Source organism: Ahaetulla prasina, chromosome 4 (genome assembly GCF_028640845.1).
Source record: "Ahaetulla prasina isolate Xishuangbanna chromosome 4, ASM2864084v1, whole genome shotgun sequence".
Classification (NCBI taxonomy): domain Eukaryota; kingdom Metazoa; phylum Chordata; class Lepidosauria; order Squamata; family Colubridae; genus Ahaetulla; species Ahaetulla prasina.
Window position 1 is genome coordinate 122,053,425 of NC_080542.1, and position 15,239 is coordinate 122,068,663.

At 33.4% G+C, this 15,239-nt stretch overlaps 1 protein-coding gene across 3 annotated transcripts in view; it reads left to right on the top strand.

The window, feature by feature from the left end:
* Positions 1-15,239, top strand: part of ITGA8 (integrin subunit alpha 8) — a 173,433-nt gene that overhangs the window by 93,439 nt on the left and 64,755 nt on the right. For all 3 annotated transcript variants that reach the window (XM_058179912.1, XM_058179911.1, XM_058179910.1), the window contains exons 16-20: positions 7,330-7,385; positions 9,942-10,096; positions 12,029-12,166; positions 12,860-12,927; positions 13,379-13,526. In XM_058179912.1, coding sequence (XP_058035895.1) covers positions 7,330-7,385; positions 9,942-10,096; positions 12,029-12,166; positions 12,860-12,927; positions 13,379-13,526 — 565 coding nt within the window. The remainder of the gene's footprint in view (positions 1-7,329; positions 7,386-9,941; positions 10,097-12,028; positions 12,167-12,859; positions 12,928-13,378; positions 13,527-15,239) is intronic.

The following is a 15,239-nucleotide window of genomic DNA, read 5'->3' on the forward strand; positions in this document are numbered from 1 at the left end:
TTTTGGAAGGGAACTAGTCATGAAAGCTTTATTAAAGATCTTGGAGTTTTCATATCAAATGACCCAAATGCCAAAAAAGCTCTAAGAGTTGTAAACTTAATTTTACGTAACTTCTTTTCCAAAAACTCTACACTACTAACCAAAGCATACAAAACTTTTGCCAGACCTATTCTTGAATACAGCTCATCCGTCTGGAACCCATACCACATCTCTGACATTAATACTATCGAACGCGTCCAGAAATATTTTACTAGAAGAGTTCTTCACTCGTCCAAAAACAACAAAATACCTTATACCACCAGGCTTGAAATCCTGGGTTTAGAAAACTTAGAACTCCGCCGACTGACATGATCTATGTTTAACACACAGAATCATCTATTGTAATATCCTTCCTGTAAAAGACTACTTCAGCTTCAATCGCAACAATACAAGAGCAAACAATAGATTTAAACTTAATGTCAACCGCTTCAAACTTGATTGCAGAAAATAGGACTTTTGTAACAGAGTTGTTAACGCTTGGAACTCACTACCTGACTCTATAGTTGTTCTGTTTCCTTCCCCCAATACTCCCAAGAAAGAGTCCGTCAAAGGCCTCCTCTTCTTCTTTATTTACATAGATAAATGTCCTGGCCACGTCTACCCACGGGCCTGCCAAGTTTCTGGAGATAATGAGGAAATTATAGATAAGGCCAGAATTACTCATGAATATATTCTTCCCTCCATTGATACAGTTTGCCCACGCAAATTCATTGCTTTGTCCAAGACAAAAAAACAGGAAGTCCCTCCTCCTATTTATAGTCTCTGCAGATGTCACTGCATGACCATCATTCCTTGGCCTTATCCCAACGCTGCTTCTGCTGCGCGTGCCGGTCACGCCTGCGCAGTCTTGCATCACTCCAAAACTGTTCCTGGGGCGTTGCCAAATCAGAAGAAGGCTCAAGAGAATCAGGCTTTGCCGGCCCCTCCTCCTCCCTTTGAGTGGGTGCCAGGGAGGGAGAGGGCCCAAAAGAAGCAGGGCTTGCCAGGTCTTCTCCCTCACTTTCTGAATCATCCGAGTCCAGGAGTCCGGGTCCAGGAACCTGGGTCACAACAATAATCTCTACTCAAAACCCCAAAATCTTCAACCAAAAACTGTCTACTATTGACCTCACCCCATTCCTAAAAGGACTATAAGGGGCGTGCATAAGAGCACAAAAGTGCCTACCGTTCCTGTTCTATTGTTCTCTTCATTATAGTATTATATGCATACTTTTACTTATACTTTTAGTTATATATACTTTTTCTCTCATGATGAATTATTGTTTATGTTGATGTTTGTATATACTGTTGTGACAAAATAAAAAAAAAGAATATCAAAAAAAAATCTTATGCAAAGGATGATGATGATGTTATACATTGAGTTGTGTCCAACTCTTGGCAAATCTCAGGGACCAATCTAAGGTCTCTCCACATGTTTCTATCTTGCATTTCTTCTTTGAGTTTTTCTATGCTTCAGCTGGTGTCAGCTGTGGAATTCTATGATATCATTATCAGAAGCTGTTTTTAAATATTTCCTGAAAAAATACAGCATTGAATTAACATTAAGTAAAAATTGACCATATTCTACATGTAAGCTTAAATGTAAGTCTAATGATCTGAATTCTACATTGTGCTGAGTATAGCTCAATATTCTTTAGATAAGACATCATAATCAGTGCTTGATTTTTTAACCAATCAACAAGCAATGGAAAGATATACCTTCTCTGAAAATATGAAGTACTATATAGTTTAATTCATTATCATTTACACCATTGTCTATCCACTCTTCCCCATGTTTTCAACCTTTGTGGTCCTGAGCTTTCTTTTGCCAATTGGTCCATCTGCCATCAGTTCTTGCTATGTGACCAGCCCACTTCCATTTCAATTCTTTTTCTCCCTTGATGATCTTGTATACTTTCATTTGTTCTCTAATCTGTGTGCAGGTCTTTCTATTTTATTTTGTGATGCTGAGCATGTATCTTTCCATGGCTGTTCATAGCTTTTGTACAGATTGTATAGAGTTAGTGTCTATGTTTCACCGGCATGTTAGAGCAGGTCGCACACATTGATTGAAAACTTTTCTCTTCAGGCATAGGGGGAATTGTTCTTGAAAATTAGGATTAGCTCGCCGAATGCCTGCCAACCACATTTAATATGCCATTCAATTTCCTTTATTGTATCACCTTCCATTGAGATTCATTGGCCAAGGTATATGTAATGGTCTACTATGTCTAGTTCTTCTCCAGATATAATATTTTTCTTTCTTTAGTGAGTTTATTAAACATCCTGGCTGTTTTCCAGATTTATTTTTAAGTCAAATGGTTCTCCTGCTTCATGCAGCTCTTTTATGTTTCTTTATAGCCTTGTGAGAAGAGAACAACAACATCATTTGCAAATCTTAAGTGATTTAAATAGGCATAAGCTAAAATAATAGGAGAATCAAAATTGATGGAATGTTCATTGCAGACTGGTAGATTTACTTTTTTTGAACATGGTTTTATATGTTTTATAAAACCCAAATATTTTCAGACAAATAGCTATATAGTTTCAAATATATTTTATGACATACTAGTTTCTTTTTTAATTTACAAAGAATTTAATTTGTGAGAGACTCCAGCTAGTTATTGCTCAATTCATTTAACCATCTCAGAATTCTTTTTTCCCTACCTCAGTGAGAAGGATTCAACTACATTCTGATTTTTCCTAGCATTTTGAATTAGATTTTATGAGAAAAGGATTGTTTAAATGTGATTTTTCTGATAGATGTATCAGTGGATGTGTTACATGAATATATTAGTTGATAGATGGTTGTAATGCACTATTACATTATAAAATACAGTGCCCTAAAAGAGCAGTGCAAGAGTGAAGGTGAATGGAATATTAACTGAAGAGATAAAATTAGAAGCTGGTACGAGACAAGGATGTCCCCTGTCCCCAACATTATTTTTATTGGCTATGGAAATATTGACAAAAATGATAGAAAAAGATGAAGAATTAGAAGGATATAAGGGGTATAAGATAAATTTGTATGCGGATGATACTTTAATTATTTTGAAAAATGTAGAGAAAGATTTGAAAAAGATATATAAGCATTTGATAGAATTTGAAGAAATGACAGGATTGAAAGTAAATTGGTCAAAGTCAGAATTATTGATGGATAGTAATGGTAATGAGTCTGAGAATATGCAAGAGCAATTTGGGATAAGGATTAAAACACATTGAAATATTTGGGTATAGTGCTTTCACTTAAGGTTAAAGAATTGAAAAAACTTAATTATGATGTGGTGATTAACGAAATTGAGAAGAAGATAGATAAATATAAAATTTTAAAGTTGTCTTGGTTTGGTAGAATTGCAATGTGTAAGATGATGTTGCTGCCCAAGTTCAACTTTTTATTCGAGATGCTACCACTAAATCTGACAGAGAAAGATATTGAAGGATATCAGAAAAAACTGGATAAATTTTGCAATGGTGGCAAAAGACCCAGATTAGTGAAGAAAATGTGGTATCAAAATCAAAAGGAAAGCGGATTAGGAATCCCCAAATTATTTAATTATTACTGTGCGTATGGTATCCGGATAGTGGTAAAAATACTTAAAGGTGAAGATAATTATTGGAGAGATTTAGAGTTAAGGGATATAGAGAAATTTGGATCAAGGTGGTTTTTAGATAAAGCAAATTTAAAATGTGTAAGTAGAAGTTATTGGTTAAAGGATTAAGTAAAATGTGGAACAAATTTGTTAAAATTTTAATTCGGATATAATCTTTTGGGGAGACAACTGGAATTTGGCGATTTAAAAATAATATAAAACGTAATGAAGTGATTAAAGAGGAAAATATAGAAATTATTAAAGATTGGATAAAAGTTATGGGAAATGAAAGGAGGAATAAAGAAATTATTGAAAAATTAGGGTTAAGTTGGTTTGAAAAATACAGATAGAAAAATGGACAAAAAAACTAAAGGAAAATTATTCGATAAATAGATGTGAAACTGAATTTGAATATTTAGTATCTCGGATTATGAAAGATGAAATTGGGCTAAAGGGACTCGTTAGTAGGGTTTATAAGATTATAAATTCTGATGAAAAATTACAAAGAGTGATGAGGACAAATTGGGAAAAAGATCTTAATATTGAAATACCAGAATCAGATTGGAATGTGAATTGGAAGAGTAGAATTATGAGAACTTTATCTATAAGGATTAAAGAGCACAATTATAAAGTTGTTTGGAAATGGTATTTGACTCCAGTAAGATTGTCACAAATGGATAAAAAAACTAGTAAAAATGTTGGAGATGTGAGATGGAATTGGGGACTTAAGACCATATGTGGTGTAATGGTGATAAGGTAAACAAGTTTTGGCAACAATTGGAGAAAATGATATTTGAAATGATGGGGAAAGTAATAACATTTAGAGTGGAAACTATATTATTGTTGGTAATTAAGGAAATAGAATTAACAAAATATGAAAAGAATTGATTAGAATTATGATTATAATAGGTAGAATTATAATAGCTAGATATTGGAAACTAGATGTGATTTTTAGAATAGAAGAGTGGAATTCTGAAATGTGGAAATTAGCTTTAAATGATAAAATGACATGTGATATTAAAATTAGAAGTGGTGTGTATAAAGAAGATATTTTCTGGAAGACTTGGAAACCATTTGTGGACTTTGCGCTTGGAACATTGGACGCTTCAGTACCTGTACCTCGAGAACGTGGATTTTGGCAATCATGAGGATATATCCGAAGACCCAAATCTTCCTTTTATGTATAGCACAAGGGTGTAATAATGTATTTTCTTTTTGTTTGTTTGTTGCAAAAAAAATAATAAAAAAATTTAAAAATTAAAAAAATAAAAATAAAATACAGTGCCCTGGAGATTTAACTCTTACTATAAAAAAAAATTAATGCAGTCTTCCCAAATGATTGAAGAACAGCTGCTACTTTTTCATTCTGTATTTTTTCTCTGTAGTTGTTAAAACTTCATGTTATACATATGCAAACAATTATTAGGGAAACTCCAAGAGACAAATATTTCCTTTACACCATGGGATATGTTTCTGTATCTCTTAGCCAGCTGTGCAACTTGTGCAAAATGCCTTTTGATTGACATTTCAAAATAAAATGAATGAACAATCATATGAACCATTAAAAAGGCCAAGAAATCTAAAGATTTGAATTATAATGTAAAAATAGTATCTAGTATAAAGAAAATATTGTTTTGAATCAGATGGAGAATTGTTATTAAAATGTATGTATTTTGTTTTCTTACCTACAGAGAAATCATAAAAAAATTATTTAAAGTTTGGATAAAATATGTAGTAAGCAGAAAGTTGAATTCAAATTAAGTTAGTGGTACCTTAGTCTCTATAGAATTTATTGTACACTAATTAACTAGTGGTGCTTGGGTTGCTGGCTCCTCTCTGCCAGTCATGCCTTGCCTCGTGTCATGATGCCTTTCATCCAGCGTTGACTTCCACCGTCCAACACATGAACATAGCAAAGTCTTTTCCACACCAAAATGGCACCCATTTGTCTACTTGCAATATTGCATGCTTTCGAACTACTGGGTGGCAGGAGCCAGGGATCAAGCAATGGGAGCTCAGTCTGTCTCAGAGAACCTGGCTCAAACCATTGGAGTGCACATCATTTCTGGCTGGCTATTGCAGTGTCACTGAGCCTCTGCACCACCATGTCCCCTCTCTATAGTCTTAGTCTGGTGAGCATTTGAATAAGATGTTACTTTCTCTATCCCAACTCTGTTCCCCTCTTCAACATTTCTGCAGGAATAGCTGTAAATCAGCAAAATGTGGCATCAATCAACAGAAGGAGCATGTTTTTTTTAATTATTATTTGCATTTATATCCCGCCCTTCTCCGAAGACTCAGGGCGGCTTACACTATGTCAAGCAATGTTGATACTAAGGTGTACATGCTTTATCCAAAAACATAGATAAATATATAGATAAAATGCATCCTAATTACATGTACTTGAAAAAGAGAAAAACAAACAGAACAATCTGTTGTAGGTGTCAAGAATTTATACTGCCATTTTATCATCTTATTGAAAGTAAGGAGACTTAAGATAAGGATGACTATTGTTTTGTGCTGATCTCTCTAGAGACACAAAACAGTTGTTCTAAATTATTAAGTTAGAATTAAACCACTGTAAGACTGGTATAGTCCTATATCAGTCCTGTACTGGCCTTATCTGGTGTCTTTATTGTAAGTCATTGATTGATTGATTGATTATTTGATCCAAAGTTAGATTATTTGTTGTTTTATATAGCCTCTATCTTATGCAACTCACAAACAACAATATTTCCACATATGTCCTCACATATGCACAAAGAACATTACTGGATCCCAACCTCACAGTGTCCCAATACTTGTAAGAAAAACCAAGGCCTTAAAGATTTTTAGAAACATAGGGGAACAAGGCCTGATTGATCTCAAGGGGAATCTCAGCCCTTCCAGGTAGATCAGACTAATCTACATATTTAGTTTTAATTGTCATATGCAATTGGCATGCCACATGCAAGATTCTTGTTTTCATTCCTTTTTTTGACCCATCATTTAAGAAACATTGTCTTATTCATTTCTCAGAAGAACCAGAAGAATTTGATAATTCTTGGGAAAGTATGAAATAACACTTCCTAAAAACTTTTAGAGTCAATGATAATAAGCCTTCTTTACTACACTCAGAAACTGACTTCAACTTGAACTTACTTTGTATGAATATCTAATTAGATGGTGTGAATTAAACCGGCATTATCCCTAGCAAGAATACATGCTGTTAACAGTTTCTCTATGAGGGAGAAGGACAGTTTCTAAATGTGATATATAAATAAAATTACCAGCCATATTGATTAGCAGTAAATTGTAGCTGTGTGGCACAGAATGCATGTATGCATATATCTGCGGTGGTGATGATGGGTCTATAATGATTAAACCATCTATATGTGGTTATTTGTGAATATAGACTAAATTTCTGCATTTTTTTGATGATTTTGATTTTGTTAGATGACTAGGCATGGGTCTTGGCATTTAAGAGCTTGAGATCCCTGGTTTTAAAAGCATAATTATTTAGTAATGTTGTCTAGGAAGATAATTTAGAAAAAAGTCAGAATTAGGTTTCTTTTAATTAAGCAGCAGAGATGGAAGATGGATGAATAATCAAAATGCTATTTGAGCAGTATGTTTTATATGGCAAGATTTGTAAAGAAGACAAAAGAAAACAGATATTAATAAGATTTTTAAAAATGTCTACAAGAATTTCCATAAGAGTGTTTTTCTCTTTCCTTTACAGTTTTACTGTAGCAGTTTGTGCAGGTTTTCAGAGTCCAGGTTTCTCAGATAATATAGGTAAGTCTTTTTTATATTTGCATGTTAGCATTGAAAGTTGTGGGATTTGGAAATTTTGAAAATTTTGAAAATTTTGATGAGAATATTGTGGGATATTTTAAAAGTTATAGATGTCTTTATGGTTTGCGCAATTTAACATTCTTTCAGCCAGATATTAACATTCTTAAAATTAGGTGCTAATGCCAGGAATGCAAATAACAAGCATGTTTTATGTTGCTAGTGATAAAAGCTTTAAGTCAACCATTCTCAGCCTAGAGTTCTCTAGCGCTTCAAATTCATAACCCTCCAATATATGTAACTAAAGGTCATACAAGTTCTAGATGAATAAATACAGAAAAATGGAACAATAAAAGAAAAGTACTAAATACATCAAACCATAAACATAATAAACAATTACTATAGTATATTATAATTATAGCACCATGTAGCATTCATCAATAAGAAAATTCATTTCATACCCAGGCATTTTGTGTATTTCTACAGCAGTTTTTAAATACACAATGGAAAAATATATTTTGATAGTTTCCCATGTATTAAAAGGTAATGTATGCCTAACATTTGATGAAAGCATATCACAGGGGAAACCTCTGCAGAGAATGTTGGCCTTCAAATCTCTTCTGACAAAGACCTGACAAACAATGGGAATCTTAGCAAGCACACTTTTTAGCACACTTGACTGGACTGACCCACATTCCAAACCACATAAGACTCTGAAGTTGATCAGAATATTGAATTACATCTTTTAACCAACTGGCAATCAATTCAAAATATTGCAAAAGTATTGGGTTGCCTGGTTAATATGAAGTTAAGGTTTTTAGGTGATCGTCAGACAGAGTCCTCATTATTAGCTCTTCTTAATTTGAATTTGTTTTGATTAATTGGTTTTGCTTTGTTGTTCTTAGTTTTCTGTTTGTAAACTGTTCTGCCATCCACCCTAAATTAGTAAACAAATAAATAAGTGTATATTTTGCAGTCCCTGTGCTATAAGAAACAAGATAGTGAGACAAAACTTAAGCCCATGAAACATGTTTATGAATTAAGAGCCAGTATTTATTCAGTAGTAAATGGTTCATATTTCATTTTAAATAATCTTCCCTCATGTATAGGTGATCTTGGGATTGCTGCTTTTTCTAGTACAACTGGAAGTGGATGTAACATATATTACCCAGCAAAGGACTCACAAAGATTGGCAGGGCTTGGTGCATCCCTGCTAAGTGCTGGTTGTGAATTTTTCAAGATGACCCAGCTATGTCTATAGTCTTATATTTTCACTTGGTTATGAGACAGGAGAAGGCTCTGATGGCTCTGAAATTGAAGCAGGGCTGTGCCCTTAGGCTAGCAAGAGAACTACAAAGAGAGTGACTAGTTTTTATTCAACACTGATTATACCTCAGATGACAGTAAAGTTTTGAGCCAGAAGAGAAAATTATGGAATCTTTTAAGGACAAGAATTCCCAGCAACTTTAAGATGTGTGAACTTCAATTCTAGCTTGCCAGCTGCAAGTTGAAGCCCACATATCTTTAAAATGTTGAAGTTTAGAAACACTGCTCTGGATTCCTCTACTTAAGGATTTTCAAGATTTTTCAGGTTGCAGAACCTTTTAATTACAATTTTTTAAAAAATCCTCGAACCTCTGCTTCAGAGACAAGGCAATGGTGATAGAAAATTGGCTGGGTTCAAGCGAACTTTTACTTTTTTTAGTCTTTCTCTGAATCCCATCAAGTTCTCACAGAACCCAGGGTTCCATGGAACAAAGGTTGAAAGATCTTGGTCTAGATCAGGGGTGTCAAACTTGCAGCTTCACGTTATCATCATGTGATGTATCGTGACATTTTCCCCCTTTGCTAAACTGGAGGTGGGCATGACTAGCTTATGATGCATCTGGCCCAAGGGCTGCGAGTTTGATACCCCTAGTCTAGGTTATAGAAGATTTAACTTAGGACCACAGCTAGAGAATAGATGGTTATGAAAGGAAGAGTAGTGGCACTTTCTAAATTTGGCATTTCCTTAATTTCTCAATCTGAAGAGAAGTGCTGGATGAAGGCAACTGCAAAAATTATGTTATTTTCCCAGTTTGCCTGAACTACAGTCCTTTGACTATAGAGCCTCTGTGGGATGAGGACGGCTGTTGCCACTTAACCCAGCACTTAACCCAGCATAGAATTTAGCCATTTAAATAATGTCTTGAAAGACAGTAAAGACAATCACATCTATCTTTGTGGGAATAAAGCTGGTATTAGTTCTGCTATGAAAGTATTGGGTCTATCAAAAATGTTAAATTTAGAACCATTTTACTTGGGAGAGTATTGTAGAAATAATGTACATTTTTGTTTTGATGTGGTGAATTTCTGGTTAAAAGGCAGTAAAGAACAATAATCTTTGTTTTCTTCTTTACAATACCAAAAGAAATACATGGATATCCTACTTATAGAGGAAGGTAGTTGATTCAGTGAATGTATAGAAGCTACAAAAACAGCAGCTTTCTCTTAAATCAGAGCAGAATGTGAAGGACAGTATTTGCCTTTTACAACATTTTGTTTCCTAATGTTCTTTAGTTCTGAAAGCTGAACTACAGTTAGATTCACTAAAAACCAAAGGAGCTGTTAAGAGGACTCTCTTCCTTGATTATCATCAGTCACAACATGTCTTCTCCTTCATGATAACTGCACAGAATTGGCCCACTTGCAAGGACTTTGTGGTTTATCTTAGAGTAAGTTTTGTTCTTTGCTGGACAAGAAAATCATACTTTCAGGATAGTTATTCTGGAATTAGTTTGAATATGGATGAGTACACAATGACAGCTAAAATAAATTAAAAAATGTAATCGGTTTTGTAAATCTGATGTATTTTAATTGTATAGTTTTGAAATAATAATTTACATGAACTTTCTCCTTCAAACTTATAATAGTTGAAAAATAACCATACTTTACTGAAACACTCAACAAATGAGGGGGATAAAATAATGAGATAAGTTGCATGTTCGCCCTGTTAAAATATAAATTGAATCCCATTTAGCTTATTTGGAATGTGCATATGGCATTAAGAAATTTTTTAATCTATATAGATTGTACAAATTAAGGATGTATTTTCTCCTTTATAAGTGTTCAACATTTTAGAGAAAATCAAAGAAATTGTTTTTGTGTTTTGAATTTTTTCTCAAAAGACTCGTTGTTGATTGTTCAAATTACAATGCAGTATCTGAAGTAACATGGAATATTGTCTTATCTCTATTGCCCATCACATTTTTTCAAACCATATGAAAATGCACCACCAACTCACAGTTGCTAGTGCACCACCAACTCACAGTTGCTAGTGATGAAATGTAATCCAACCCTATTTAATATCAGTTTAGACTCTAGCATACATCCCCAGAACTTTCTGTGACAAGGCAGTCACATAACGAAATATCTATTTCAGCGCAAAAATTGTTTCTCTAAAGTTAGTAGCTTGACAATTATGGTACATTAGAACAGGGATGTCAAACTAGCAGCCTGTGGGCTGGATGCATCATGTGCAAGCCACGCCCATTCCAGCTCTGCAAAGGCAAAAAAGCCACAATATATCATGATAATTACATGACACGATTGAGGTTGACACCCGTGCATTAGAACTATTAAACAGTAAAATCTTTCTATATGAATTATGAAATGTCAGATATTGAAATTGCTTTCATGTGCTAATATAAAATACTTAAATACATCTAAAAATTCACAAAGTATGTGGAGTATATTCGATATCAGATTATATTAGTGCCAGTTCAGTTCAAATGTATGCAAATACAGTAATAACACTCACATATATATTGTCCAAATGTATAAATAGTGTTTACAGATGTTCCAAGAACATCAGATATATTCAATTTCAGTAGCTAAATTCAATTCTGTTTCTGTGGTGTTGCTTATGTGGAAGATGATGTTTCAATTAACTTTTCAGAAAGGCACAGAAATAAATATACTTGTTAGAGAAAATGTAGAATCAAATGGGCCCTTTAGATTGGTGGAACCTTCAGAGTTTTTTACTGAATTGCATTTTATGCTTGTATATTTAACAGTACAAAGTTTCGTTTTGCTCTGAAATGGGCCTGGTCTCAGTTCCCTATCTACTTGATCAATCCAGAACTATCTGGAAGACGATAGAGGAGTTTTCCTTCCCTCCTTCCTTCCTTCCTTCCTGGAGCTGAGAGGACATACAAGTTATTATGCACATTTTTTCCACAAAATTCCACAAGTTAGGTTACTCTGAGAGATAATGGTTGATCTGAAGCTATCTAGTGAGGTTCATAATACAATGTAGATTTGAAATTGGATTTCTCCTGTCCATATTTTTACCACTGTATCATTTTTTAAATAAATTTAGCTAGCCATTTCTAATGTACATGGAGGCAAAGTGTCATAGAAGCTTTAATAGAAATTAATAACTTGTTCTTTGTCTTTTTAAATGTCTTAGCCTGTGAGCCTATGCATTTTTGTGATGAAAAGTTCATCCCATCGAAAGTAATCATCCTAACATCTAAATAATCATAGGACTGGAATATTAATTCTATTATTATTGAAATAAAAATCAGATATTTCTTTTGTGCATTCATGAAGAATGATGATTGATATAGGTCAAAATTTAGATTCCTATAATTTAATTCCTATAGGATGAAACTGAATTTAGAGATAAATTGTCTCCAATCAATATTAGCTTGAACTATAAACTGGATGAATCCACATTTTCTGATGTATTAGCTGTGAGCCCAATATTGAATTATTACCAAGAAAACAGAATGGAGAAACAGGTATGTGCCTTTGCATGCAAATTCTACCACATTATGAAGTTTATTCTATAAGATGGTCTATTTAGCAGTTTCAGCATTCCCTTAGCAACTTGAGCCAAATTAGTTCATTGTGGTGAGTTAATTGAACCACACTAGCCTTAAATTTGTTACTCTCCTCCAACTGCATTTTCAAAGAGTTTTCATTCATGTAGTCCTAGCTAACAATAACAAGATGTGAGAGCATTTTCCTTGCTTTGGAATGGAAAAAATATTTGTACATACCCAGTATACAGAACATAACCTGGCTTTACATATATAAGTAACTGAGTGTGGCTTGTTGTATTAAGATCAGGGTTTGAAAGGATCAAAATCTGTTAACATACCATAATAACAGAGTTGGAAGGGACCTTGGAGGCCTTCTAGTCCAACCCCCTGCCCAGGCAGGAAACCCTACACCATTTCAAACAAAATGGCTATCCAACATTTTCTTAAAAATTTCCAGTGTTGGAGCATTCACAACTTCTGCAGGCAAGTTGTTCCATTTATTGATTGTTCTAACTGTCAGGAAATTTCTTCTTAGTTCTAAGTTGCTTCTCTCCTTTGGGGGAAGATATTTATAATGGCTATCAAAAGAAACAAAAAGTAAAAAAGGAAATGGCTGGAATTCCTGCCAAAGAGCCCTAACATGAGCAATGCATGTTTTGGACAATTTAGGCATACATTCTTGTGGATTGTGGAGAAGACAACGTGTGCATTCCTGACTTGAAACTTTCCGTTATGCCGTAAGTTGGAACAAGTAAACATATGTATTGTACTTAATGGAATAAAGGTGTTCATTAAAAATGTGTACAGGGAAAGTATACAATACAATAGTAGAGTATTGGAAAGTGCATGCATGCAATTAGAAATCAATTTTAAACGTTGCATGTTGAGAGCTAACTTTAGTCTTTAGTTTACTTTTTCCAATTTGTCAAATGTACAGCATCAAAGGTTTCTTGCAGTTATAAAATCCAAATCCCTTCTGTATATTTTTGCTTCTTGAAACTTTGTTTATTTAAGCAAAAGAGCAAACATTTTGCTTCATTAGGGCAAAACTGTTTATACAATATTTACTTTCACTTAGAACTTGTCACAGGAATGCTTACAGGAACATATTGACTGCAGTTCTAGCCTCATTACATATATCTTGTCCTCACAATAATGGATTGGATTGTAACATATATTTTTTTGTAGTGATAGGGATCAGATTGTAATTGGGGAAGAAAACTATCTCATGCTTACAATCAATTCAAGAAATGAAGGAGAAGGTGCCTATGAAGCCGAACTACATATAACAATTCCTCCAGAAGCAGATTACACAGGTGTTGAGCGGAACAACAAGGTAATGGCCAGCAGACATATTTTTTTTGTCTTCACTGGAGGCTTTGTAACCAAAATCTACACAAAATTATAATATTTGGGTGTGGGTAGGGCTGGGGTGGGTAGGGGGAAACCTAACAACTCCAGACTTGATGGGCAGTGCGTATAAATAATAAACAAATAAATTGAAATGTATCAATTCATTCAATATATAGTAGAATTTAATTTTAATAATTAGTTTGATTCAGATTTTCAACGTGATTTGCATGATTGATTCTAATCATCAATCCACTCTGAAAATTCAGTTCAATTGAATAAAAACTTCAACTGAAGTTTTTATTCAACTGAACTGAATATCTGAGTATCAGATCTTCTCATTAATTCAAATACACCTGTTTTAGTGTATGAAATTATTTTGGAAGTTCAGTTCAAAGACTGGATTTGAAAAGATGATTCAAATGAATCACTTTGGAATTTGATTTTTGAACTGAACTGAAGGTTCACATATTCCTAAAATTCCTTTCAGATTTTCATATAACGTATTTTATTTCAGTATAAATCCTTATCAAATGGTTGCAGTTATGAAAATGTCTCAATAGCTTTTCTTTAGAGCAAGTATAGCAAGAAGCTGATTTGGAAGTAATATATTTATACAAGTATAAAGAAATTCTTCTTTTGAAAATAAGATGAAATCCTATTCATTAGGTGCACAAATGGTGCACACTGGGCAAGAGTAATATTTCATTTTATCTGACTACAAACAGTTGAAAGTTAATGCATCATAAACTTTATTTTGAATAATTTAAAGTATGATACTCCAAAAAGGAAAACAAGATGTGCCCAGATAATTTTCTTTCTAAAAATGACCTTTTTGTTGTGTTGGAAATAACATTTTGAAAATATTACTTAATTGAATCAAACTATAATTAACATATTTAAAAACAGACAGGATTTTTAAATATTTATATATTTAACTATAAACGGGATTGGAATTACTATAATGCTATTAAATGGTTCATTTTTAAAGTTACAAAAAGTTTACCTTGGGTTTGCAAACCCATTTCTTAAAATATTCTGACCTTATGTAATCAGCTCTATTATTTATTTAATAGATTACTCATTTATTACTCATTTAATAGATTTTTTGATCTATATAGTAAGCTGGTAAACATGCTCTAGCTTTCTGTAACTTCAGGTTGAGCTAAAAAAAATCTTACCAATTGTTTAGTTTGATAGCTGACTGTAAGTGAGAGGTTGTATTTGCTTTCTGCAAAACAATCACCAGTCTCCAAGTACCTGGAGATCTTACTGATTCTGTGAGAATTTGAGCTTTTGGCTTTCCAGAGCTCAGATATTTCTTGCTGAATTTTTAAAATCAGTTTTAGCTTCTGACCCAGGTAAAATAAATGCTTTACTGTGAGATGGGATGAATCACTTAAAATAACAATCTAATAAAGAACTGATGGGCATAAAATTTGGTCTTGTAGGCCAATTATTGAATTTGAAATATTTAATCTTGTATAATATTATTGACACATAAATAATATTTTCTAAAGACAAGGCATTGATTTTTTTGGGAAGTACAAATTGATAAGTGATTAATCATTGTCATTAAAGCTTTTTTGCCAGATGTAAATATTAAAACTGTCTATCCAATAATTTTTGTAAATTATCACCTTTTCCAACGCTTTTCAGTGGTTTCCACTTGAAACACTTCCAGAGTATTCTGATGTTA